This window comes from Danio rerio, chromosome 3 (genome assembly GCF_049306965.1).
Source record: "Danio rerio strain Tuebingen ecotype United States chromosome 3, GRCz12tu, whole genome shotgun sequence".
In the NCBI taxonomy this organism is placed as follows: Eukaryota; Metazoa; Chordata; class Actinopteri; order Cypriniformes; family Danionidae; genus Danio; species Danio rerio.
The window spans coordinates 51,513,987-51,540,800 of record NC_133178.1 but is presented as its reverse complement, the minus strand read 5'-3'; the positions used below and the strand labels follow the sequence as shown (position 1 = coordinate 51,540,800).

Genomic DNA, 26,814 nt, shown 5'->3' with positions numbered 1-26,814 from the left:
ACTTACTAGATACTACTGATATTCTAACTGTGGGAAATCTCAACATCCATATTAATGACACTAACAATATACAATGGCTTGCATTTACACGATTGTTATAATCACTTAGGATAAAGCAAAATGTTGATTAGTAGATTAGTAAACATAGTAGATTTTGTCACATGGAGCTGATGTCCTTGATCTAGACATTATAGCACAAAGTGAAGATGTAACAGATCACTACTCTACCTAGAATTTGTAAAAGCTGTGTATACTAAATATTAGGCAATATACACCAATATAATGACCTGGCTGAGTTATAATTCTGTCCATAAAAAAAAAATGACATGTAACCTATCTGATCTTGCTTGCTTTTCTCAGTGCATGCGCAAACGCAAATGACCTTGATGTAATAATTAGTAGAATGGATGTTATTTACACTACCATATAAAATACTGTTGCTCTTGTCAAATTTTAGTTTCAGCGTGGTATTGAATTTATAATAAATTTGCTGTTTGCTAGAAAGAATATTATACAACAAATAGAACTGTGTTATATATTATTTTTATATATCATTTACTGCAGCCTTTTTATTTGAAAGCACCTAATAAACATTAAAATAAATGTGAATTTTGAAACACACAATTAAGACTTAAAAAACTGAAAAAGAAGGCCAAGAAAATAAAGTGAATGAAGCAAATAGCGTTGTTGCAGCAGCTGATAGACATCAGATAAAGTATTGTAGTAACATTGTGTAATACTACAAAATTCTTCAGAATTCTTCTAAATGTCTCTTCCACCATCAAACTTGTGAGAGTAAAGACTAGTTTTGTTGTCCAGGATCACATATAATAATAAAAAGTCTCTCATGGATAATTTATCACATGATAAACAAGCCTTGTGAAGAAGATTCATTCATTAGAAAAAATAAATATGTATGGAGGACTAGAGGGAAACATTAAATAATCACCATGCTTGTGGTGACCATCTCCTCAAACCACTTGGACTGAGCCTGATTGTAGAGATCCACACAGCGCATCAGATCATCACCTGCACACACAAAACACACACCTTACAGTCATGCATAGATCATCAAAACCAGAAATATATATTACAGAAATTCTAACTCAAATACTTGGTAGTTTGTTGAAGATAAACTACTTATCTTTCTCATACAGTAATGCCTGTCACATACATGTAATTCTCACAGTTAATTGTGGCTTCTTGATTAATACTTTTAGGCAAAAGCTGGTGCTTGTAACCCAGTGGTGGCAAATATATATTTTGTGTGTAAACAAACAAGGAAAATGTATGTTTCTTTCTCTTCCATATAACTGCTGGAGGGGGAAAAGGTCAATTGTCTTACGTTTAAAATAAATGAAAAACTGACCATATAAACCAATGAAACAAGATCAGACAAAGTTGTTTTCTTTAGCATCTGATTACATACATGTATGCATAATAAACATAAGAAAACTTTTTTAAAAAAATTCCAAAACAACATGTTTGCTGCAATAAAATTAAAGAAATTTTTAATTTAATGCCGTGGCGCAGTAGGTAGTGCTGTCGCTCACAGCAAGAAGGTTGCTGGTTCTAGCCTCGGCTGGGTCAGTTGGCATTAATGTGTAGAGTTTGCATGTTCTCCCTGTGTGGGTGTGGGTTTTCTCCAGGTGCTCCAGTTTCCCCCAACAGTCCTAAGACATGCGGTGCAGGTGAATTGGGTAGGCTAAATTGTCGGTATTGTATGAGAGTGAATGAGTGTGTGTGGATGTTCCCCAGAGATGGGTTGTGGCTAAAAGAGCATCCGCTGCATAAAAACGTGCTGGATAAGTTGGCGGTTCATTCCCCTGTGGTGACCCCGGATTAATAAAGGGACTAAGCTGAAAAGAAAATGAATGAATGAATAAATAAATGATTAAATTATTCAAATTTTGCCAACAACAGTCAAAAATCACATAAAAAAGAGCAGGCAGCAGACAGGCATAAACAAACAAAGCGAGTAAAAACAAGGCAAGGAAAACGCGTTGTAAAGTTCACGATTCACGATTCAGTTTAACAGCTCAACTAGACTCAGCACTGATGTGTGTGTGTGTGTGTGTGTGTGTGTGTGTGTGTGTGTGTGTGTGTGTGTGTGTGTGTGTGTGTGTGTGCGCGCTGTATAAATGTAATAAACCTATGACAATTCTCAAGCTGTGTGTATGCAATCAGTCATGATTGAGTGTGTGTGGTGCATGACTGGATCTTATAGTCAAGGCGGATTTGTACTTTGTTAAAGATCTTCAACTGCTAGATCAATGATAATTATAACAATGAGAAACTAGTCCAACACAAGTGCAGTTTAAGGACATTATCCTGACAGAGGTCTTGTATACTATAACATCTGAGCAATGTCTTTGTGTCTTTATTTTTACAATGTAGATTGTGTCCAATCAGCTTAACATAGAAGTTCTAGTAAACTGAAACTGTGTCAGTTTTGTTTTCAGAGTTGAAGTTCAGTTTAGTTTAGTACAGTGTTGTTTAAATTTCACCGCTGGAAGTTTAAATACTGAAGAGCAATCCATCAATGCGCAGCTCCACAAGTCGTTGTTGAGGAACTATTTGTGTGGAACTAAGTAGGGGCCAAGCAGCGAAGCTGTGAAGGTACCTATTGGGTTTGTTCTGTTTCCTATTGTTCTTCTGCCGCGATTTGAATGGCAGTCTATATGCAAGTTCGCTCGAAAGCAATGAAATTTGGCACATTGAAGGAGAACAACCTTCTTATTAACTACAGCAAATTTGGACCGTCTAACTCAAATTCTCTACTGTCACTAGGGGTGTCACGATTTTGATTTTTAATCGAAATCGATCTAAATTTATGCTCAATTTTGATTATCGAATCAAAAAATAGAATCGTCGATGCTGCCACGCCCCCATGTCACGTTAGCTTGGCTTGCCAAGCGGGAAAAAACAGGCTTGTTGAAGTGCTTGTTAAACTGCAGAAGCAGAAGACCCTTCGACAGAACTTAAACCCTCTCCTCATTCAATGAAGTCGCCGGTGTGTAAGCATTTTGGATTTCCCGTGAGTTATGTTGACAACGTTTGTGTTGTCGACAAAAAACACAGTTTTGCAAGCTCTGCTATGTACGTATTACGAACGGTTCATCCGATAGACAACACCGGCATCGCGATCCTCCGCCCTCCCCCGTTGCAAATCCGCTCGCGAAAAGTACACACTCAGGCCCTGTTTACACTGTCTTTGTTTTTAAATGGCATTTTAGAACGACAACGATTTGACATTCACAGTGGCGTGTAGCATTTCTGAGCAGCCATCCTTCCTCTCTACCTCTGAAAATGCACATCACGTGACCACACAGACACAGACGCACACACAGCCATACGCTCGAGAGAGCAGGTCCAGGCAGTCAAAGGACTGCTACAGTCTTTCACTCACTTGTACTTAGTCATTTTTGCGCACACCTCAGATACTGTTGGCTGGTTCCTGTTGGTTGTGCGTCTTTTTTACCGACGCCATTATAACGACACAGATCACTGCCTATTCACGAGTCCCGCAGAAACAGTGACTGACAGGTGGTAATTATGCGTGTATCTTGCCTTTATTCATTTACTATATGATTTGTTTATGGGTAAAACAAAGACCATGCAGGTCAGGTAGTTTAAACGGTAGGCTACAAATAATTAATTGGTAATTAATTAATTAATTAATCATTCATAATCGAAAATCGAATCGAATCGTGCATTTAGAATCGAAAATGTAATCGAATCGAGGATTTGGAGGATCGTGACACCCTTAACCGCCACGACTTGTCCAATATTGGAATTTTAAAATGCTAATACCTTTTGAACTGTAGACCACAGAATCAAAATTCAAATTTTCGCTGAATTCTTGGCTTATGGGAATTCAATTTAACAAATGTCAAAAATCGTTTTTATCTATTTTTAATTGTTTGTAAAACATACTTTTTCGAACTTGTCCTTGACGGTTTGTCCAATTTCACCAAAATTGGCTCGGACCATTCTTAGACCATTGTGGCAAAAGTTATGGAATTCAAGATGATTACTTAAATTGTTGTTGAATATGTGAAATTAAATTTGTCCAAAGTACACAAAATCATACTTGATGCTATATCTTGGCAACGCTTAACTCTATTTACACAAACTTGCTGTGTATCGTGACAACTATGATCTGAGGTTGCCTGCACAGTCTCGTTGCAGCGCCACCTATTGCCAACAGCTATTTTGGCTTATATCTTTTGAAAGCTATTACCAAATTTTATACAAAACACATTCAGAGAGCCATTCTGAGTCGAATGATATCTAAATTTCCCATATTCGCCGTTTTGTGCGTTGACCATATTGAATTTTAACAAAAAATGCTGTTTTACAAACACATTGAGGTATCAACACAAAAATTGGTATGGATCTTCAACACCATGCCCTGAAGGTGCACTGAAAGTGCCACCTTGTGGTCAAAAGTTATAAAGAAATTTAGAAAATTACTATTAACTTCTGCTACATTGACACTGTCTCTGTTATATTCCTTGGATAATTCTGCAAACATTGATACCACATTTTCCATATTTTGCTAAACTTCCAGTCAGTTATTTTGATTTAATTTGAAAAGCTACTTTTTCAAATTCCTCCTAGGCTGTTGGTCCAATTTTCACCAAATTTAACTAAGATCATCTTCAGAGCATGTTTTGTTTGTTTTGATGCGCGGCGTCAAAACCTTCTCCACCAATCAGATCGGCACTTTTGTTCACGTGCACAAAGCTGTGGAAGATACAGTAAGCAGCACTTGGAGGCGCTTAAGCGCAAAACTGTCAATGCGAGCGCACATTAAAGAAGATGCCCAGGGTGATATGAACGTGGAGCTGCTTATTGCTTTGTGAACAATAATCATTTCTTCATCTATAGAGCTGGAGCTGCTGCTTTAATCATCCATGCTTGTTCGAGTCACCAGTAACTTTATTAACAAACGTGTGAACTTCCTCTCCTCCTCTTCTTCTGTGTTATAAGCGGATGTCAGAAGCTTATAGATGTTAGATGCAGCGCCATCTAACGTCAAAAGAGTGATTTAGCATACTCTTCTGCTTGACGCCAGTGAAAAGCACTTGGGTTTGAACACTGAAAAACGCTGCCGATAAACGCAAACTAAAAATGTCCCGGTGTGTAGGAGCCTTAAGGCTGTATCTCTGCAATGCTTAAAGATATTGACACCAAATTTTAGGTATGTCATTGTCATAGCACAGCCAACAAACCATAAACATATAGGGCTATAAACAATTCATTTTACATTAATAAACATTACATTAATTTGTTTATAGCTTTTGACATCACATGATAATTTTGATAAAATTGCCAAAACTTTCTGTCTGCTATTTTGAATTTGATCAAAAATGTACTTTTTAAACTCTTCCTAGCCCATTAGTCCAATTTTCACTAAATTTGAATCACAGGACCTTCAGACCGTGCTGGCAAAAAAGTTTTCAATTTTGTGTTGGTATTCAATACAGTTGCTGTTCACTGCACATATAAATGTGCTGGTACACAATGGTAAACTGCATCTGAGGCTGTAACTCTGCAATGCTTACACATATTGAAACAAAACTTAATGTGTGTCATTGTCATCTCACACTGACCACATCACATAAATTTGGTAACACTGCCACGTACTGGTAAAAAGCTATAAACCAGTGAATTATTCAAATTCTTATGCTCTTGCTTTCATTTCCAGTTAAATCAACTTCAAATGTATTCAGAACTCATTGCTTCACTTGATCTGCTGCTCTATAGAGCTTGCTGCTCATGGCCTCTGGACTGCTTTGTCATTGGGCCTCTGGATTGATAGGCCCCGCAATTGCTGCTTGCAGCTATAATAATAATAATAATTATTATTATTATTATTATTATTGTCATGATCATTGCTAATATTATTAATATTATTATTATTATTGTTATTATTATCATTATTATTATTATTATTTATACTAAATTTATAACATTATAGTGAATGTTATAAAAATACAGAATGTTTAAGTGACTGAGTATTAAGATACTAACCATTTGGAGATGACGTGACCCTTCGGCGGCAATACACGTATAGTCTCTCGCTCATCTTATTTTGCTAGATATTGTATATACTCTATCAGTAAATTTTGAACCACTCTTTATTAGCCCACCATAAGCATGACAGCGGTCAAAGACAGCCGGAAAAGAGAGAGTGAACAATCGCCAATAAAGAAGAAATTCAAAGATTCCACCATCTCCAGAGAGGATCTCAACATTGCTATTGCTAACAGCATCAAGCTAGTGCTTAAGGAACAGCAAAGTCCTCCTGATACGGTAGTGGCCTCTACAGTCAAGAGGCAAAAGACTCTGTACTGACACATGCACTTTGTGATCTACAGTTAGATATACAAACAACAAACGATTCTGTAAAACAGCTAAAAACAAAAGTTGAAAAGCTAACCATCTAGGCCAAACAGACACGTGATTGGGTTGATTCCGTTCCAGCAGCTCCATGTGAGGATAGAAAGACTGTCATAAATTTAATAAATCAATTGGCACAACTTACCGAAAAAATGACGAACATGGAGGGCAGAAACAGGAAAAATAACATACTACTGGGGTTACCGGAGGGGGCACAGGATGAAAGGCTCGGATGCAGCTGGTTTCCTCAAATCCAATCTTCTGAAGTGGATTCCTTCACTAAAAGGCCATGACATAGAGATCGACTGAGATGGCATGACAGATCAGCGATCCTAAAAGGTGCTCAGCAGACATATCCGGTGAAATATACACAGGACAATGTCACGCTACTATTTTTTCCTGACTTCAGTTCAGTCACGACTACCAAGAGAAAGAGTTTTAATCCAGTCTTGAGGAAGATAACAGCACTTGGTCTTCAGCCCTTCTTCACCTATCCCGCGGTAATTAAACTACGTCACAAAGGTGAGCATATGATGTTCGACTCTCCTCAGAAGGCAGAAGATTTTGTTACTTCACTGCCACTGAAGACATACTCTTCAGCGCTACAAAGCAGAGAAGGCAACAGCTATCATCTCCATCTCCTTAGCTCAACGAGAGAAAATTAACGAAAAGATCTGTGGTGATCATCGTAACTGCACTGAAGAGGACAATAACAAGATGCCCATGGACACTTGTTAATTTCCTTCTGGGATCTTTCTCCTGCCCTGCACACTCATCTGTGGACTGGTAAATAGTAATGTTTTTATCTTATCTTTATTGATATTATTTTTATTTTCGGGCTAATGAAGAACAGGGTCAAAAATTATGTTTCTGGCTTAGTGGGCCTTTTGGGGACATATTTTGGGTTGAAGTGGACTGGTCACGCATTAACAGGTGTTTTTGTTGTTCAAGCAGACCTACACTCTCGGTAATGTGCGGTCTGTTTTGGTTGTTCACAGTTGTTTTTTGTTCCTTTCTCTCTTTTTGTCTATGTCCTGCAACAGTTGTCAATACTTTTATTTTTCTAGCTTTTATTTTAAAAGAATTATACATTTAGAGGGGTTGGTATCTGGGGTACATACAAATGTTTACAAGTCACTAGAAATAAGTCAATGCGTTTGTTTTTCTTCAGTTAGGCAGACTCATGGTATTACAAGCTCACAATGCATGCTCTGAATATTTTATCACTGACTGTGAATGGCCTAAATTCTCCTGTTAAGCGTACACAAATATTTAAATATTTGCATCATAAATCAATCTCTTGTGCCCTGAAACAAGAGTCTCATTTAAAACAATGTGATGTGGCACTTTTTCAAAAAAAGTTTTACAAACTGGCAGCCTACTCTTGTGCATATAATAAAACTAAAGAGGTGCTCATCTTAGTTCATAGGAAGTTACAGTTAACTATTGAACCAACTGGGAATGATGAGAGAGTTAGATTTCTCTTTATACGCCACAGCCATGTCACCCTGCAGCCCAAGACCGGTTACTCGCTGAAGCTAAGCAGGGCTGAGCCTGGTCAGTACCTGGATGGGAGCCCACTAGGGAACACTAGGTTGCTGTTGGAAGTGGTGTTAGTGAGGCCAGCAGGGGGTGCTCAACCTGTGGTCTGTGTGAGTCCTAATGCCCCAGTAAAAGTGAAGGGGACATTAAACTGTCAGTGGGCGCCGTCTTTCGGATGAGATGTTAAACCGAGGTCCTGACTCTCTGTGGTCATTAAAAATCCCATGGCACTTCTCGTGAAAGAGCAGGGGTGTAACCCCGGTGTCCTGGCCAAAGTCCCTCTATCGGCCCTTACGATCATGGCCTCCCAATCATCCCCTTCCACTGAATTGGCTCTATTACTGTCTCTCCCCTCCACCAATAGCTGGTGTGTGGTGAGCGCACTGGTGCCGTTGTCCTGTGGCAGCCGTTGCATCATCAAAGTGAATGCTGCACACTGGTGGTGGTGTGGAGAGACCCCCCCTCATGATTGTGAAGCGCTTTGGGTGTACGGCCATACACAATAAATGCGCTATATAAATACACATTACATTACATCTAGTGTGGTAGAACCTCAAATACTGTGGGAAACAACAAAGTGTATAATACAGTGATTCTGTACATCTTTTTCGTCTGCTCTAGCCAAAGCAAAAACCGGCAATTTACACAATTAGAAAATAACATCCAATATTTACAAAAGTTACAAAATCAAAACTTTTCTGATCAACAAGCGACACACTTGTCCTCCTTGAAAGAGGAATATGAACTGCTTTTACAATTAAAGGCAGAGTTTATATTACACAGGACGAGGCCAAAATACTATTATAAATCAGAGAGACCTAGCCACTTATTGACCCTCAGGTTGAAAGAATGTGAATCTAAAGCATACATTAGTGCAATAACATCTCCAGATGACAAGCTAACCACAAATCCTATAAGCTATTAGAAACTCTGATGTCCTACCAATTAAGATTCATGACCATAATTATAATATTACATTATATGCTGATCACATTATTTTATATCTGGACCCTTTCAGTAACCAGTATAATCAAGGAATTTGATCACTTTAGAAGTTTATCAGGTTACAAGATAAACTGGACCAAATAGGCTTTAATGCCAATTAACAGTGTTAGGGCCCTATCATACACCCAGGGCAATGTGGCGCAAGGCGTGACGCAATTGTTGTTTGCTACTTTCAGCATGGCGCAAGAGTCGTTTTGACATTTTGCGCTACGCTGTTTAAATAGCAAATGCATTTGCGCTCATATGTGCGCCCATAGGCGTTCTGTTCTAAAAAAGAAGGTGTATTGAGGTGCATTCCTAGCGCGTTGCTATTTTGAGGAACTTAAATAGAAGGTTCAAATAGATCAGATCAAAGCTTTCATGCCTTCTTTTTCAATTTATTCATAACAATTTGCTTTCGTATAATGTTATTATTATTTAGCAGTATTATTTTTTATATTCATATGTATATATTTTTTTAATTAAAAACAAGCTTAGATTTGCCCACCTGTCAGGTTTTAGACCATATGGGGCATAACATGTGTGTTTGGATATAAGAACTATAATTAGAACTGAATTTAGAAACAGTTTTGAAACAAATATTTGTGCTTAACAAATGAAATAAATTATTTATAGGCTAATTGATGTCTGTGCGTTCTAGGTTTCCCTATCCACAAGAGCGAAAGTGAAAATAGATCATGAGAAGGCCTTATCTCTCATTCTCGCGCTGCAGATGCTCTGTTTAACTGTTTTCTTGCAAGTGAAATGTTCAGTTTTTCCACTTACAAAGTATGTCAAGTAAATAGCCAATGTGCTTATGGCGCACTGCAACTGACTCTTAAAGGGAATGGGAGATGAGAGTCTGATTGATTTATTCTCAAAACACACCTATAACTCATTAAGAAAATAAGCTCAACCCTTTTAGACCATGCGCCATGGCGCAAAGCGGATTTTTCTGTCCCTAAATTAGCAAAAGTGGATTCCGACACTCCCTAATTGCCTTCGCGCTCTGCGCTTTGTACTTTGCAATAGAGCGCTTAAAGTTAATTTTCCTATCTCTTCATCATTCTTATTAAAGATTCTTTCATATATTTGGGTGTAGCTATATGTAAAGACATTTATAAAATTGCCAGAAATAATTTTAATTACATTTTAGTTAAGATTAAAAATTATACTCAGAGGTGAAATAATCTTCCAAGTCTCTCCTCAAGGCAAAATCTCCGTGGTCAAAATGAATTTATTACCACGGCTTAACTTTCTTTTTTCTATGCTGCCTCTTTCTCCTACTCCATGTTATTTTATGGAGATAGATTCCATACTTTCTCAGTTTATCTGGAATGGTTAACGTCCCAGAATAAATCTAGACACATTGCAGCATTCTATACATTCAGGAGGATTGGCTGTACCAAATTTAGAGTTTTATTACTTCTCGTTCCGACTTAAAGATCTTTATATCTGGATTGATCCTCAATCTAAAGTTTCATGAAGATGACAAGGTTAAACCACATAGGCTCCAAGATATCCTTTTTGCTGGTATAGGAAATACAAATGATAAATACAAATTTGGTTCGATTGTAGCCAATTCAATTAGGATCTGGAAAAGAGTGGAAAGTCTTATGGGAGGACCCTTCAAATTTTATAACAATACGCCCTAGTGGCACAACTTTAAAATCTTATGTGGAAATCGGCCATTTGTCCAGCCTTCTTGGTCTACAATGGGCAAGAAATGGGCAATCAAAAAACTTAGCTCATCGTCTTATCCATTTCAAAGTTATACATAGAGCATATATAACTCTTTATAAGACTGTATCCTCAGGTAATTTTTTTCATATGTTTTGGGAATGTCCAATTGTTGTTGACCTGTGGTCTCATGTAAATTCTGTTTTGTCCTTTTTACTACAAGTTGATTTTGTGTCTAGTCCGGGTTTATGCCTTTTCAATGATGAAACTAATTTCTGTACAAGTACACTAAAGAAGAGAATGTTGTTTGCTGGTTTTACAGCTGCAAAGAAGGCAATCATACAAAATTGGTTTTCTCAGCAAATGTGTGCAAAAACATTTTGGATTCATAGCCTCCTTTTATTACAAAGAAAACTCCTTACTCAACATAAAAAGGATTGAACCCAGATTATAGAGGGTTGGTTTAATTTGCAAGCTATCCTGAGTGGAGGAGAATGACTAATTTTTTTTTTTTTTTAATTGAGGGACTATTGAGGGAGTCAGCCCTATTGAGTGCTGGCAAAGACAGGAGTTTGTCTGCCAGTGGAGTCTGATGGTTATGGTGTTATGACAGATGACAGAATTAGAGGAACTGACTGTGATTTGGGTAAAATAACACACTTGCAAACTTGCAAAAGCAGGTTTAGTAACATCCTAGATTAAAGTATTGTCTACAGGTTTGTAATGAGCAGGTGTACATGTACAGGTGTATAATAAAATAATCAAATTTGGGCTTAATGAACGGCATTTGTATTGATGTTCTGACCTGCTTGTGTGGATTTTCGTCTGGCTTTCTTTATATCTTCCTCTGATTTGTTGCTTAATTTGATCTCAAGCTGCTGGGTTTTCACCTCAAGATCCTTCTGTCGGTCTGCTAAAGCCTTCCGTGCCTGTAAAACACAACACAAACAAGTCATTTACTGTAAAGACTTTCAGCTTGTCTATATAACATTGGGACAATAAACACATGTGCAAGTTTGTCTATCAAACTTCCTCAAAAGAGCACACATTGCATTAAAACGTTTTTCAATCATAATATTTGCATTGCATCGCAAAATCACTGCTTGCTGCTCACTGAGACATTGTGAAATTGTGCTCATCTTTGTTCCATTGCCTATAAACACAGTTGCTCATGTTTCCAGAAATCAACAATTCACAATGAAAATGAATGACAGCCTAAGGTTAGGGTTGATGTTTAATAAGTGGGATGAACACAAGTGAATTACTCAAGGCATTATTCTGATGTGCTCTCATTTCTCATCCAGCCATCTGCCGTCCATGCAAAGGTTTGAATAGAAATGTTGACAGACTAGCTTTAAGACATACAACCCAACATGAGACAGATTTTTGAGCCATTTGTTGCAACACTGAGATTTATGTCACTTTAAAGGTATCATCACTTATATGCCTACATCACTATATACCAACATTAAAAATAACCATTTCACAAAGTACTTGTATACCACTTTGTGCTTTTTGTATACCACTAATGGTATATACCTCTCTATATCTCTAGCCAAAATTATCCTTAGCCAAAATTATATTTCACACATAACACCTAACACTAGGGCTAAGAGGGTAATTTTTGCAGTTTAAAATTTTTGTCATTTAATAACTTTGTTGAAATAAAACCCACATATCTATAATTAATATCTATACTTTCCTAAATGTGTATATTTCGTTCTAACAATTATATTTTATTAAAATTACAAAACTTAAATGCAATAAGTATTTCTACATTTAAAAAACCATGACCATGTGCATTTCGGTGTCGGCTACTGTTCCCTTTGACTTTAAATATGCACAACTTTGTTAACTAGCAACTTCTTGCTAACAAAAACATAACTTTCTAGCTACATACCAAACCACACTAAAAACTATGCACTATGTACACATGCACTTACACACTCAACAGCATAATAAATAAATATAGTGACATCCCAAATGGAACACTAATGTTTTTTTTACTAAGAGGAAATTCAACCCATTTCCCTGATGAAGTTTAACGGTTGCCAAATCAATGAAAAAAAAAATAAAAAATGACCAAAGTACCAAATAGTACATGCCATGAGTATAACTGTATTCAACATTGGGAGGCGCTATAATTACTCTCGTAGGAAAATTTTGCGACATATGTGGCATACCCGGGTAAGTTTGAGAGTAAGTACTGTTGGTGGATAACCTCTGCTTTGGTTCCAAAATCAGAGATAAAGTCTGGGGTATGTTAAGTAGCCATAGCAACTTACTCTATGAAGAATCAATTATGTTCCAGAGTTTGTCAGTTTTAGAGAGTTTACTGAGCATTGCGGGTTCTTTTGATTAGAATTTTGATGGACGTAGAAGCACAGATATACACGTTTTTTTTTTTTTTTTTGTGAGATGGTTATAAGTAATTAGTTCATTTCATAACCAAATGTATATTTGAATGAATGTCATTGTTTTTTTAAAAGATTTGTTAATGAATTTAAAAAACCTTTTGAAATCAAACATGACAAACCGAGTGTCTGCGCTTAACATAGCATGCTTAACAAAGCATTCAGTGCAGCTCTTTGTAGTCACGTCAGGGCATTTAAGGCATTCTGTACAATGTGGCAATAGGACCATCTGTACAGTATGCCTGGCACTGAACTGTTTCAAACACGTTTGTACAGTTCCTTAGCCACAAACCACTACGAATCATTACACTGATGATTTAGAGCGCTGCAATAGCAGAGTGGACAGTGTGTCATTAAGGAACAACGAAGCGCACAGTGGAACAAGTTGGAATCTCACGTAGAGATCTCATGTTTTTCTCTATTTCTCTTTCTGCACCCCTCACTTTTTTCCGTAGCTTATATATAATATTTTAAGAAGTGGTAGCTTTGTCTTTTGTAGGAAAATAAATTCATATTTTAAGATGTAGGACTTATCTTATCATATCTATACATCTATTCACGAACACACATGCACTTGATACATTTTAATATAATTTTGCTTTATGTTTTGCAAATGTTGCTTTACACAATGTTTCTTTTTACCATATTTGTATTATACAATTGAATCATTACTGGGCACTGCATTGTTACTTCCTGGAGGACAAAGGATACCCTTTTCTGCCTTATATGATGACACCCTACCTGCAGCCTGACCCAGAGGAAACCTAAGTGACACAAGCAGACCAAAGATATGGAAGAGTGCTAAGAAATATTATTTGTCAAAAAAATACGTTTAATTAAATAGTTTGGTCTGAAGCACTGTTCATTTCTTTATTTCCTTAAATAAAATGAATGATTTTTTTACACTGCTTTATACACGCACCTTTCAAAGTGTAACATATGGTGATGCTCATGTGACTTTATTTATCTTTGAAGATGGACCTTATATCTTAAATATACAGCTATTTCAGAATTCAAATATATAAATGAAAGGTTGTTTTGTGATACGATAGTGAAATTCAAATTTGGAAAAGTGCAGACAAATTCCTACACTGCTTGTTAGTTGAGGCAGAAGGAACTTTGACTCTAACAGGTGGCCCTCGGTTAGACAGGCCACAGCCACCTTTCTATTAGCTGCATAACAGAAAGAATATTCTAGAGTGTTTAATACAGCTCCTGTAATCAAATATTACCTTTTCAGAGAATGTTTCTGTGTTTAATTATAACTTTGGACAGAGTTCTTCTAGCTCCAAAAGGATTACAATTTCTATAAGCCTTATATCCTAATCAATACACATTTGTATTGTGGCCTTAAGAAAATATTGGCAGGAAAATTAAATGTATGAATGGTTACATGACATACTCAAAAAGGATGTTAAAGAGAATTTAAATTTTTCATTACAATGAAAGAAAGGGTGGCATGATGTGTAATTTAATGAACTAATGAATTTTCTTATTATTTAATTTTTCTTTTCTTATCTATTTCTTATCTTATATTTCTTTCATTGATGCAGATGATTAATCTGTGATTAAAACCTCCAGCTCCGCCTCTGTAAAGTGCATTGCCCTTTTTTATCACCGTGACTTTCTATGGTGACTCGTGAAATCGGCGATCTACTGAAAATGCCTTCAGGTATGCGCCATGTGCACGCATTAACCTGCGGTTATCTTCAGGAGGTTGATTTAACTTACTCTTATTGGAACCGACATACTCGCGGTAAGCAGGTTTTGGGTTAATCAACAGAGAGATCAGGGTTTAGCAGATGGTAAGTTAACCCAGCTTTCTGGAATACCCCCCAGCTCCTTTAACTGTCAATATGAATCCACTCTATGGAAAGCCACCTGGACAGCTCATCAACCCTGAGGTATCATCTCCTTTAGCACCGGTTCCCTCTGGAGGGGGGAATTTTCTGTATGTTCCAGTTACGCATTGCCCAGATAAAGGCTGACATTCTAACCTGATGATTTCCTCAGTTTGTTTCATAATCATTATTTCAAAGACATACCCCTTGCTTTTATGCTTCCATTTGAGCATTGACACTTTATGATAGCAAAAATTAGCTCTAGTACAAGGGAACTAAACAGCTGCTTAGGGCCCTGTGGCCACCAGGGGGCCCCCTAAGAGTGCATGAGAGAGTGCATGCACAGAGCATGCCTGGCTGACAAAACTGAAGTTGATTAAAGAAGCAGCAGGTGAATGAAGGTAATAATATGTCAAAACAATCTGAATTTGAACTGTTAATTTGAATTATTGACAATTGTAATTTAATAAATCTAAATTTGTATGTTGTTAAAAATTAAAAACAACTGAATTTTTAAACTCTAACAATCTTTTATAGACATATTTTCAAACTTCTGATTTTTTGTGGTCTGATTTCCTAGACTGCAGATATTCATTAAAAATTCAGAAATTCAGATCGTGAATTTAAGATTTAGCAGAAAGTAGGTCAGTGGTCATCAAGAGGGAAGAGAAGATGATCACCAAAAAGTTAAACGAAAAGTTAAAAGAATCACTTACCTCTGCTTGATTCATAATTATGGATGATTTACAAGGTGCGACTTACGAGGGTGGGAGGTATATATTTTAGCTTTGAGTATGGGGGGAGCTGCTTTCGGTTTTGGTCACATAAAACAAACATTATGTTACCTCCGTAAAGTTGGCACCCCATAAAAACAAATAATCCCCAAAACTATGCCAATAGTTTGTGCTGGTTTGGGGTCAGAGATATTAAGCAATATTTTTTTTGGACAGTGTGACGTCACTTCCCACCCCATGTTGCTCAAATGACTTCAAATCCCAATCCCAATTCTACCCCTTAGCCCTTCCCCTTACCCCTTTTTTGTGCATGCAAGGAGTAGTAGTGTCCCAATTCTCTTTAGCTTTAAGGCGTAGGGCTAGGGCAAGGGGTATACACCTCTTCAAAAGAAGATTTTTCAGGACCACACTTGAAACTAAGGGGTAAGAAAAAATTCCCAGAATACACCAACTACAGCTGCACCCGAAAGTAAGGAGATCCACAAATTAGTATTTTTTTATGTCATTATTATAAATTTTTACAACAAACTAGCGTATGTTTTGATATATTCATAACCCCGTTCATGTTTTACCATAACACTTAAAAAAACGCTAAAATAAAAACAGTGTTGGCTATAATGTTAATGTTTTTTTGTGTGTTTACATTGATGAATATGGCCACTGTTTTAAATGCACAGTTTTACAATCTTATTGCCACATTATCCTGAAGATAAATACCAAAAAATACCACAACTGGAATCACTACAGCAGTCGCGATCGTCTGATCTCATATTAAGCAAAAGATGGCGATGACATGATGACGTGTGCAGGTGCTGTGCTGTCCCAATTCTTAGGGGTAAATTTTGAAACCTTTTGAAGGGGTAAGGGGTAGGGGTAAAAAAATAGAATTGGGATTGGGCCCAAATCAGCACAGGTTTTTTGTTCTCAATTTGTGTTGGTTTGTGCCGTTAAAACACTGTATCTGTTTTCCTACTTTAGATATAACCAAAATATTTCGGGAGCCGTCACGTCACTCTCCACCCCATTTCCTTTAAATCGTGCCAAATTGGTGTCATTCGTTTGTGCCCGATTTGTGCTGGTTTGTGCCGTTAAAATAAGCACTGTATCTATTTTTATTGTTTAGATATAATTCAAATATTTCGGGAACCCAGACGTCACTCCCCAGGTTGTTTAAATCGTACCAAACTGGTGTGATTCATTTGTGCTAGTTTGTGCTGTTAAAACAAACACTTTATCTGTTCTTATTGTTTAGATATTGTCTAATTAAAACACTTCAAGAGCCGAGACATCACTTTGCGCCCCATTATTTTCTCTAAATCGCCCAAAACTGATGTCATATTGGTTTATGCTGGATTTGTGTTGTTAAATAAACACTTTATCTGTTTTTGTTGTTTAGATATAACCAAAATATTTGGTTAGATTTGTGCTGGTTTGTACCATGGAAATGAACATCAGATATTTATATTTGTCCACGAATGTTACTTTCGTTTGCTCACAATTTGTGCTCCTTTGTGCTGCACAAAAATATTAATTAATAGCAAAGGCATATGTTATATGAGCCTGTAATCTACGTTTTCTCCCATAAAATAAATATTGACTAAAGTCCACTAAAGCTGTAGTATATATATATATATATATATATATATATATATATATATATATATATATATATATATATATATATATATATATATAGCTTTATAGCTTTATTTTTATTTTATGGGAAAAAATATTATATTTTATATATTATTTATATAAATTGAACCCTCAGAAAGAATTTGTGACCCCATCCCCCCTATAGGCACATAGTTCAGAGATCTGGTCCACGCGTCAGGTCAGGTGCACCCATATATAGCCTTTAAAAATATGTGCACACGGCGGCGCATTCCACTTACCCCTTTGAGCTATAATTTTTTTACGATAGTCTGCAGATACAAAAATAAACAGGGGGGCTAATTATTCTCACTTCAATTGTATATGTCTAGCGCCTCATCTCCTATGCAATAAAGCAGCACAGGGATCTGTCTCAACTCTGGTTTATCCACTAATGCTGAGGCAGTGAGATACAGATTAAATCTTTGTTCCCACTTATACCTATTTTCAGCCCCCCTTCATGGATAATGACGAAGGTGGATGAAGCATCTCCATGTTGTCAATAGCGTTAGCTTACTAGCTTGTTGTGAGACTGTTGTTGTCAGGCTTTTTGCTCATCGTGCTGGGATCTGATGTCACAGCATTAAGAAGCGGGTAGCTCCAACTCTGACACCATGTTGTAACCTTTTCTCATTGTTGCTATTTATACATGCACTGTGGGCTACACATAGAACAACTTTACACACACAGGCAAAGGCTACATCTTCAACTACACACACACACACACACACACACACACACACACACACACACACACACTGGGCCTTTACCATTACATAAACTGTGTGGGGGAAAACCCAGGCTGAACCATTCACTGCTTATACTACAAAAAAGTTCCACCAAGTCTGATGGACATTCAACTTCATGTGCCCAAAGTTAATTCAGTTCCCAGTCCAAAGCAGAGATCCATCAATACTTTGTACATTTCCAGTTTGAACCGTAATGTGTCTGAAATAGCGACTCAGGTATGAACACAGGCTGGTAGGTTAGTTAGACCTGTGAACAGACTGATTCAAAACATGACTGACTGAATAAATCACAATGCAGTCATAGGGGTTACCAAGTCCCCTTCTTAAAAGTCATGGGAATTAAGGCAAGCAAAATAACAATGTAGTCAAGTTGAGTGGTGTAAAAGGTACTTCTTTTGCGAGGGAATATCTGAAAGCCTGTTCAAATTTAATTAGTTCCTTCTCCCGTGATTTTCAGGTAACACATATGTTGCATGACTAAATGGTGTAACTTGTTACAAATTATTTGCTTTAATTGCTTCTTTATCAAATTGACGTGTGGTGGTACAAGTTTTGTGAAGTAAAGAAGTGTGTTTATTTATAAATTTTAAACACAAGGAAGAATGTTTTATCAAGTAGTTAACTACAGCAAAACATCTATGTCCATTCGTAGGCTCAAGCATTGGCATAACCTTTTTAGCAAATCTATACTAGGGTTACACCCATCATATCTCCAGAATTACATTTATAAAAAAAAAAAATGTTCTTAACTATAGCCTTTAGTTACAAGATATTACAATTATACTGTCTGTTCCTAAAGTGTGGACTGAGATGGGGGAAAAGGCTTTTTTGCAGTTTAAAGAATTGATTTCACTAAATGCTCTTAAAAAGAGTTTAAATGATTTAGAAATTGAAACACAGGCTTGTAGATGTTTTGAACAATTTGTTTGTCAATGTATGATTCATTTTAACTCTCAATTGTTGTTTGTTAGACCCATGTAACATGTATGCTGCCTAATCTTGGCCAGGATGCTCTTGTAAAAGAAATTTTAATCTCAATGTGTCTTTCCTGGTTAAAAAAATAAAAAAAAGTTTAATAATAATAATAATAATAATAATAAATGTTTTGTATTATCCTTTCCGAGAGTTCCTTCGTTTGTTGTAGGTAGGGCTGTGATTAGTGTAACACTGGTGAAAACGGTAAATCTTCCTTAAATGCTAACACGCTCAGTTGCGTGTTGTACGCAGGTGGAGAAGCTGAAGTAATTTTCACTCTCATTTATCTTGCATTTACATTGTCTTTGCAAACATAATAATTATGCAGTCATTTTTGATGTTAAAGTGCCTCAAGTCGGTTTCTGTTATAATGTGTATCCATGTAATCAGTTCATTTTTACTCTAAAATGCCGCATCTTCTGTGCTTTATTTAGAGTTTCATCCGCACGTTTATTTTTCATGCAGACATGTGAGAGTATATTTTTTTTTGGTGTTACTGTGTACTCACTGTGCCTCACTACTCTGTTTAAAGTGTGTTATTTTGGTTATTAATTCGTTATTTTGTGAATCCAAATGTGATTCAGTTTAAATTAAAATGTATAATAATTATATTATTAAATTATATTTTGGCAGATTTTTGCTTAATAATGCTGGTACTATTATTAATAATACAAACAAAAGAACTGTATCAGTGATGATTCAATATCTACATATTATTGCAACTTACAGTCATAATACAAGTCAGATGTAAATGAGTTTGCTGCAAGTCTATCTGTTAGGTTTGGAAAAAGTTTTACTTTTTATTTACAGTTTACATTATGTAATTTTCGACATGCAATTTTATTTTTATTTGCATTTCAACATTTAAAGTAAAAAAAAAAATTAACATTTTTCTCAGTGTGCACGTGCTTGGTTGTGTGGTGTACGCAGGTGGAGAAGCTGAGGCATAAGAGAGTAGTTTTCTGGTGTTACTGTGTACTCACTGTGCTGTTTAGAGAATAAAAACAGCATTTTTGTCATCCCGTCTGTGTGTGACTGTTTCTGTGGTGTCTGCGGGGTATCTATTTGAGATCTGCTACAGCTGCAAGTTCTAGTCCTGTTTGACTTGACCACATGGCTTTCTGAGTTTGTCTCTTTGTGCCATGTGCTCTCCTGTATATTGTCTAGTCCCACCCATTTTGTTATCGCATTATTAGTTTATTCTGTAAACCAGTTTAATTATTGATTTGTTCTCCTTATAGCTCATGCATGTCTGCTATCCTGTGCCAGTTTGTCATTAATTATAATCATTGTTCTTTTCTGATAATATTGTCTTGTATTTTCTTGTCTTGTCCAGCTCTTCCCTGATAGTCCAGTCCAGCCTAGTCAATTTTGTTTAGTTTATGTTTTGCCCCTCTGTGTAGTTTTTGTTCTCATTTTATTTAATTTTTTTGATATATCCATACTTTATTTCTTTCTTGTGTGCTCACTTCCTCTTATGGCTCGTATGCAAGAAGGCATGAACTATCATAAAAAATGCATCAATTCACACCTGACAAGACAAAGGCCTACATAATGAGCTGCATAATGGGCCATGTGAATAAGGGAAAGATTTACTTGTGAGTGCATGTAAACAGTTTACTGTTAAAATATATTATAAATAAAATATATTGTCTTTCTTTAGATTATTATACCATTAAATTAATATAAATGTAAGGTTTATTTCATGGTTAAAATGTTGTTGTTTTATTTTTATTTAATTTTTTTTGTATATCATTGTTTGCAACACTGTAGTAATAAAAAGTGTTTCTCTGCCATTAATTCAGCACTGGAATTGTTTCCGAATGACTCTTTGAGACTGAAGTAATGGCAAAAGCTTTGATTATAATAATTTTTTTTTTTTTAACTCGAAAAACAATTACTTTATATCAAAATAATATTTCCCTCTATCACCCTTCATTTATATTTTGCTCAAATATTCACAGTCTTAGTGAGCTTTCAAACTTTTGGCTGCTAGGTTCAACTTATTCAAAAAAATTAATTACTTAATTCTTATTAATAGGATCCAAAAATTAGTATTTTAAGCTCCTTTTATAGATTATGTGCTAAATACACATACACTCAAAAAATGATATGTTGGCTTTAATTAACTTTTTTATGTCAACAGGTTCCACATAACCGAGTTAAGTTACCCTAAAGAAAGAATATTTATTTGAGTAAACTTAAGTTAGTTACCTAAAAGTAATGTAATGTTGTTTAGTTCAATCAACACAACATTTATAATTTAGCTTTAATTTAATTTTTTTACACTGTTAAAAAAAAAAATCTGTTAAAATTACAAAATATCCCGGCAGTGGTTGACAGGAAATTTCTGTAAAAATACGGAAGTTTTATAGGACTGTTTAAATTTACAAAAAATAACCTTATTTTATCAACTGATATAATGTTCGTTCACAAAAACCTAGTTTAGCTCATAAAAACGTAAAGTCATTTAATGCACTAATGTGTTCATGTGTGTACAATTAGCAAACAGATCTTCACTGCCTTAGTAACTACACAGTTACCCACAGTTACCTATCAGCTATCCTTAGTTAATTTTGAACTTGCACACAGATGCTACTATCCTCCACAATGGTGATATGAATTTGTCGACCCCTGGGGGTTAACTAACTATTATTCCTATCCATCCCACACGACCTTTCCCCTTAGCTGTACCCCACCCTTGACCCTTAACAAAGTCTTAAAAAAAAACCTCCAGCCCAAGGCTGCACCTTGAAATTCTGTCCATAAAAATTATTAGCAGAATTGGTGACAAGGGGCAGCCCTGCCGGAGTCCAACATGCACTGGAAACAAATCTGACTTATTCCCGGCAATGTGAACCAGACTCCTACTCTGTTCATACAGGGACGAGACATCCATTAACAAATCGCCTCTGACCCCATACTCCCCGAGCACCCTCAACAGAATGCCGCGAGAGACACTATCGAATGCCTTCTCCAAATCCACAAAACACATGTGGACTGGTTGAGCATACTCCCATGAACCCTCGAGCACCCTGGTGAGGGTATTGAGCTGGTCCAGTGTACCACAGCCCTGACGAAAACCGCAATTTTCCTCCTGGATCCTAGATTCAACCATTGGCCGGATCCTCCTCTCCAGTACCCTGGCATAGACTTTCCCCGGGAGGCTGAGGAGTGTGATCCCCCTATAGTTGGAGCACACCCTCTGGTCCCCCTTCTTAAAAATGGGAACCACCACCCCAGTTGCCCAGTCCAAAGGTACTGTCCCCGACCTCCATAAATGCTGTAAAGACGTGTCAGCAACGACAGCCCCACAACATCCAGAGACCTAAGAGACACAGGGTGAATCTCATCCACCCCCGCTGCTTTGCCACTGCGGAGCTTGCAAACCACCTTGGGTGATGGGCAAGTCCACCCCTGCATCCCCAGTCTCTGCTTCCTTGATGAAACACATATTGGTGGGGTTAAGAAGATCCTCAAAGTATTCCTTCCACGGCCCGACAACATCCCCAGTTGATGTCAACAGCTCCCCACTTCCGCTGTAAACAGCATCAATGTGGAGATGCTTTCCCCCCAACCAAGCCCTGTAGGACTCCTTTTTCAGCTTGACGGCATCCCTTACTTCAATTGTCCACCACTGGCTTCGTGGATTGCCGCCCCGACAGGCACCACAGACCTTACGACCACAGCTCCTCACGGCCGCATTAACAATAGAGTCGGAGAACATGGACCACTCAGTCTCCATGTCTCCAGCCTCCCTCGGGATCTAGTCAAAGCTCTTCCGGAGGTGAGAATAAACAATCCCTCTGACTTGGGGTTCAGCAAGACGTTACCAGAGGACCCTCACAATACGCTTGGGCCTACCAGATCTGTCCAGCTTTCCCCCTTGCCAGCGGATCCAACTCACTACCAGGTGATGATCAGTTGACAGCTCTGCCCCTCTCTTCACCCGAGTGTCTAATACATACGGTCGGAGATCAGACGATACAACCACAAAGTCGATCATTGACCTCCGCCCTAGGGTGTCCTGGTGCCATGTGCACTGATGGATACCCTTATGCTTGAACATGGTGTCTGTTATAGACAAACTGTGATTAGCACAGAAGTCCAATAACAAAACACCACGTCTCTCCAGGTATCACTGTCATTACCCACGTGGGCATTAAAGTCCCCCAGTGGAACAATGGAGTCCTCAGTCTGGGCACCTCCCAAGGACTCCAAGAAGGCCGAGTACTCTGCACTGGTGTTTGACCCGTAGGCACATACCACAGTGAGAGACCTATACCCGACCCGAAGGCACAGGGAGGCGACCCTCTCGTTCACAGGGGAAAACGCCAACACATGGCGGCTAAGTTGGGGAGCCATAAGCAAGCCCACACCATCCCGCCGCCTCTTGCCGTGAGCAACTCCAGGATAGAAGAAAGTCAAGCCATTCTCAAGAAGTTGAGTTCCAGAGCCCAAGCTATGTGTGGAGGTGAGCCCTAGTCAGTATCGTTCCACCTCCCGCACAAGCTCGGGCTCCTTCCCTCCCAGTGAGGTGACATTCCATGTCCGAAGAGCAAGTTTCTGTGCCTGACAATCGGGTTGTCGTGTTCCTAACCTTCGACCACCACCCATTCCACAATGCACTGCCCCCTTACGGCTCCCTCCTGCAGGTGGTGAGCCTGCGGGAGGATGGTAAAACAGTAGTTGTGTATTTAAATATATTTGAAACTGCTGCTACGACATTAGTAATTAACACAATTAAGCACACTTCTTTTTCGCAGGGGTTTAATCAAGACATCCAGAGAGACTGTACCTTCTCCACTGCAGCGTATCGGCTGACCAGCTGCTTTCTCAGGTCAGCAATGTGGTGGTCATATTTCTTCATGTCTTTTTTAAAGTTGTCTCCTCTGAAAGTTAATAAAGGCTTCTCCACTTCACTCTGGAGCTGGAGGCAAAAAATAATAATCTAAATCAGTCACACAGCTACAGTACATGGCATGTCTAGATACAAACATAGCGAAGTGTCTGAAATAAACCATGGGGTTTCTCCAAAACGTCATTTACTTCATTTGGATGCTCAAAATTGTCATGTTAGTAATAATGATGTTTTTTTTTTTTTTTTTTTTAAGAAAGAGGCTTTTTGTATTGCCATCTTAGTAAATCATACATGATCTGAGAGAATAATACTGCAGAATCACTTCCATCTATCTGCAATTAATCACCCACACTTGTGCTAAATGGAGCACACTAGTGTGAACAGTGGTGAAAATAGACAAATGACAGCAGACTGAAGAAAGCAGTGTAGTTCATTACAAACAGGTGGCTTATAACATCTCTTAGGGAAAGCTATTGAGTGCAGAAAAAAAATAAAGGCCAGATATCCTCCATCTTCTCTGACAGTGCACAACAATGACAATGCACAATGAGCTGTTTGTTTCTCAGCTGGTTCTCACTACACATCACTTCTATTAAGAAATGTCAAAGAGATAATTGAAAACTGCACACCTTTGAGGAGAACTTGAGATGAACTTCGGCTTCATCTGCTAGACTCTTCTTGAGTTGAGCCCAAGCTTCTCCAAGAGTCCTGAATCAAAACATTGTTAAAGCTGCCATTGACTGCTTATTGTTGTTTTCATTTACCATAATAAGTGTGCTTCTATAAAATGCACAAGATGAGATGACTAAAATTGCAAAGAACCACGTACTGTTTGGGTTAACTGTCATGCCAAAAGTGCTTTTTTTTAATAATCATAAATTAAACCATTTTTCAGTCAACATTTAATGATTAACAAATTATATTGAAATAAATTACCAAATTTTACCTACCATGAGTACAACTGCATTCGCAGTCAGGAGATGATAACAAAATCATGTTTGTTAGATAATTTTGTTTGTGCAATACAAAATAAAGTAATCCAACTTTATCACCCTTATCTAATACAAAAGCAAAGGTGTGACTGTTAAGTGCATGAAGAGCCATTCTTTCATTCTTTTTATTGGTTGAATAAGTGCATCATCTGTGAATTTAAAGTGCATTTAATGTACTCTTCTTAGAATGTTCTGTATGAATTAATGCAATTGAATTACTGAATGATCATTTACTGGCCATGAATATTGTTACCTGTAATACTGTAATACTTTATTAAAACAGGCAGAATAAATTGAAGAAGCACTGTTAGGTTAATTACGTGACTTACCAGCAACACTGTTTCATATACAGTATTCAACAACGTTGTTTTTTAACTTACCTAGATTTGGTGCTTGCCGAGTGTAAATTTCTAACTTATTTATTAAATAGATACATACTAGTTTTATTAAATGGATACATATTAGATAGATACCGTACACTGCAAATATACATTCAAGAATGTTTAAGCATTTGTTTAGGAATGCAAATATTTATTTTATTAACGTTATATCTATCCCAGCCTCTTACGTCTTGTTGTGAATCCTTTAGTGTCTGGCTTCCAGTCAGTTTTTGTACTCTTCATTTTTTACTTTTTCTGCTACACAGCCGGCTCTCCTGCTCTTTCTCCCTGAGACCAGTGAGCCATTTTCCAGGCCCTCTAAGGAGTGTTTTTGTTGCTGGAATTTTCCCTACTTTCATTTTTTTTTTCCAGTTACAGAGGGCTACTGAGCATCTTTTTTATTTTTTTCTTCTTTGGAGTAGATTATGTTGGTACATTTGAATATTTCATTTTCAGAGACTGTCCTTCTGTTGGTGTCCAAATAAATATATAAAGTGTGAGACTTGCAGTTGTGTCTAGTCTGTATTTCTTGATTGATTTTAGACATATGCAAAATGATAAGACTGTCAGGCTAAATTTAACAAGAACAACCTCCTAAATGTACAATATTTTCTAACCTAAACAACCAGTTAACATTTTACTACATTTTATACACCTTTACAATATATTAATAGCCCTTATTAAATTAATAATAACAATAATAATAGTAATAATAACCTTATTTAAATGTGTGAGGAAGTGAAGGATAAGCATGTGTTCAACTTTAAAATTCTCTTGTGACTTACCCTTCCTCTTGTGCTGCCATAGGGAACATGGAGAGTTTGGAAAGGTTCTTGGCATATTCCTCTTCAATTTTTATCCTTAAACATTAAGAAAGTGGTCAAATAGTCAATGACAGACCTATATCAAATATTCCTATTCTGACAGACCTTTATACCATACCAATACTAATTATTTTGAGTCAGGCTAAAAGTTAACTTTGTAAATATAACATGCACATGGTAGTATAGTACATGTTTTAGGACATGCTTTTTTTGTACTGCATGTTTACAGTACATTAGTGAACTAAAGTATGTACAGCCTTAATTCAGCCTCCCCCCTCCCCTACAGGCTACAGGCCTGAAACATCATATGAAAGTGATATGTTACATAAGGTTGTCCACCTTTCTCTGATGAACTCTGCCATCTCTTTTTGCATCTGCTTCCCCTTTAGCTGTTTCTGCAGCAGCACCTCGAAGCCGGTCACTGTGGCCCCCTGAAGGTCTCTCTTATCGGTCTGCGGAGCACAGAGAGACATCATGCACACCACCACACCATCAACAGCAGACTGTCAGCAACACGTGAGCTATCACATGTTTTTGTGTGAGTCACGGCATGGATTTGCGTGAATCAGAGTGTGTGGGAAGGGGTGTTTGCCCTCACGGGTGTATCTGAGTGTGTCTCTCTGTGAAGGATGTGTTTAGGTTGTAGAGGGTATGACTAATGTAATGTGAGGGCTCCTGATGCAGGGTGTGTGTGCAGCATGTTAATGGAATACGCCCCCCCCCCCTCTCTCTCTCTCTCTCTATTTCTCTTTCATCTTATAATTGTAATGTTGTAGG

The 26,814-nt window shown here is 37.4% G+C and overlaps 1 protein-coding gene across 3 annotated transcripts in view; it reads right to left on the bottom strand.

Moving 5' to 3' along the window:
* The window catches only part of gas7a (growth arrest-specific 7a), a 132,765-nt gene that overhangs the window by 27,204 nt on the left and 78,747 nt on the right, over positions 1–26,814 (bottom strand). For all 3 annotated transcript variants that reach the window (XM_073943619.1, XM_005164379.6, NM_001278819.1), the window contains 6 exon segments: positions 26,377–26,489; positions 25,999–26,073; positions 24,471–24,549; positions 23,779–23,910; positions 11,420–11,543; positions 950–1,029 (listed from right to left, as the gene is read on the bottom strand). In XM_073943619.1, coding sequence (XP_073799720.1) covers positions 950–1,029; positions 11,420–11,543; positions 23,779–23,910; positions 24,471–24,549; positions 25,999–26,073; positions 26,377–26,411 — 525 coding nt within the window. In that variant the 5' untranslated portion in view covers positions 26,412–26,489.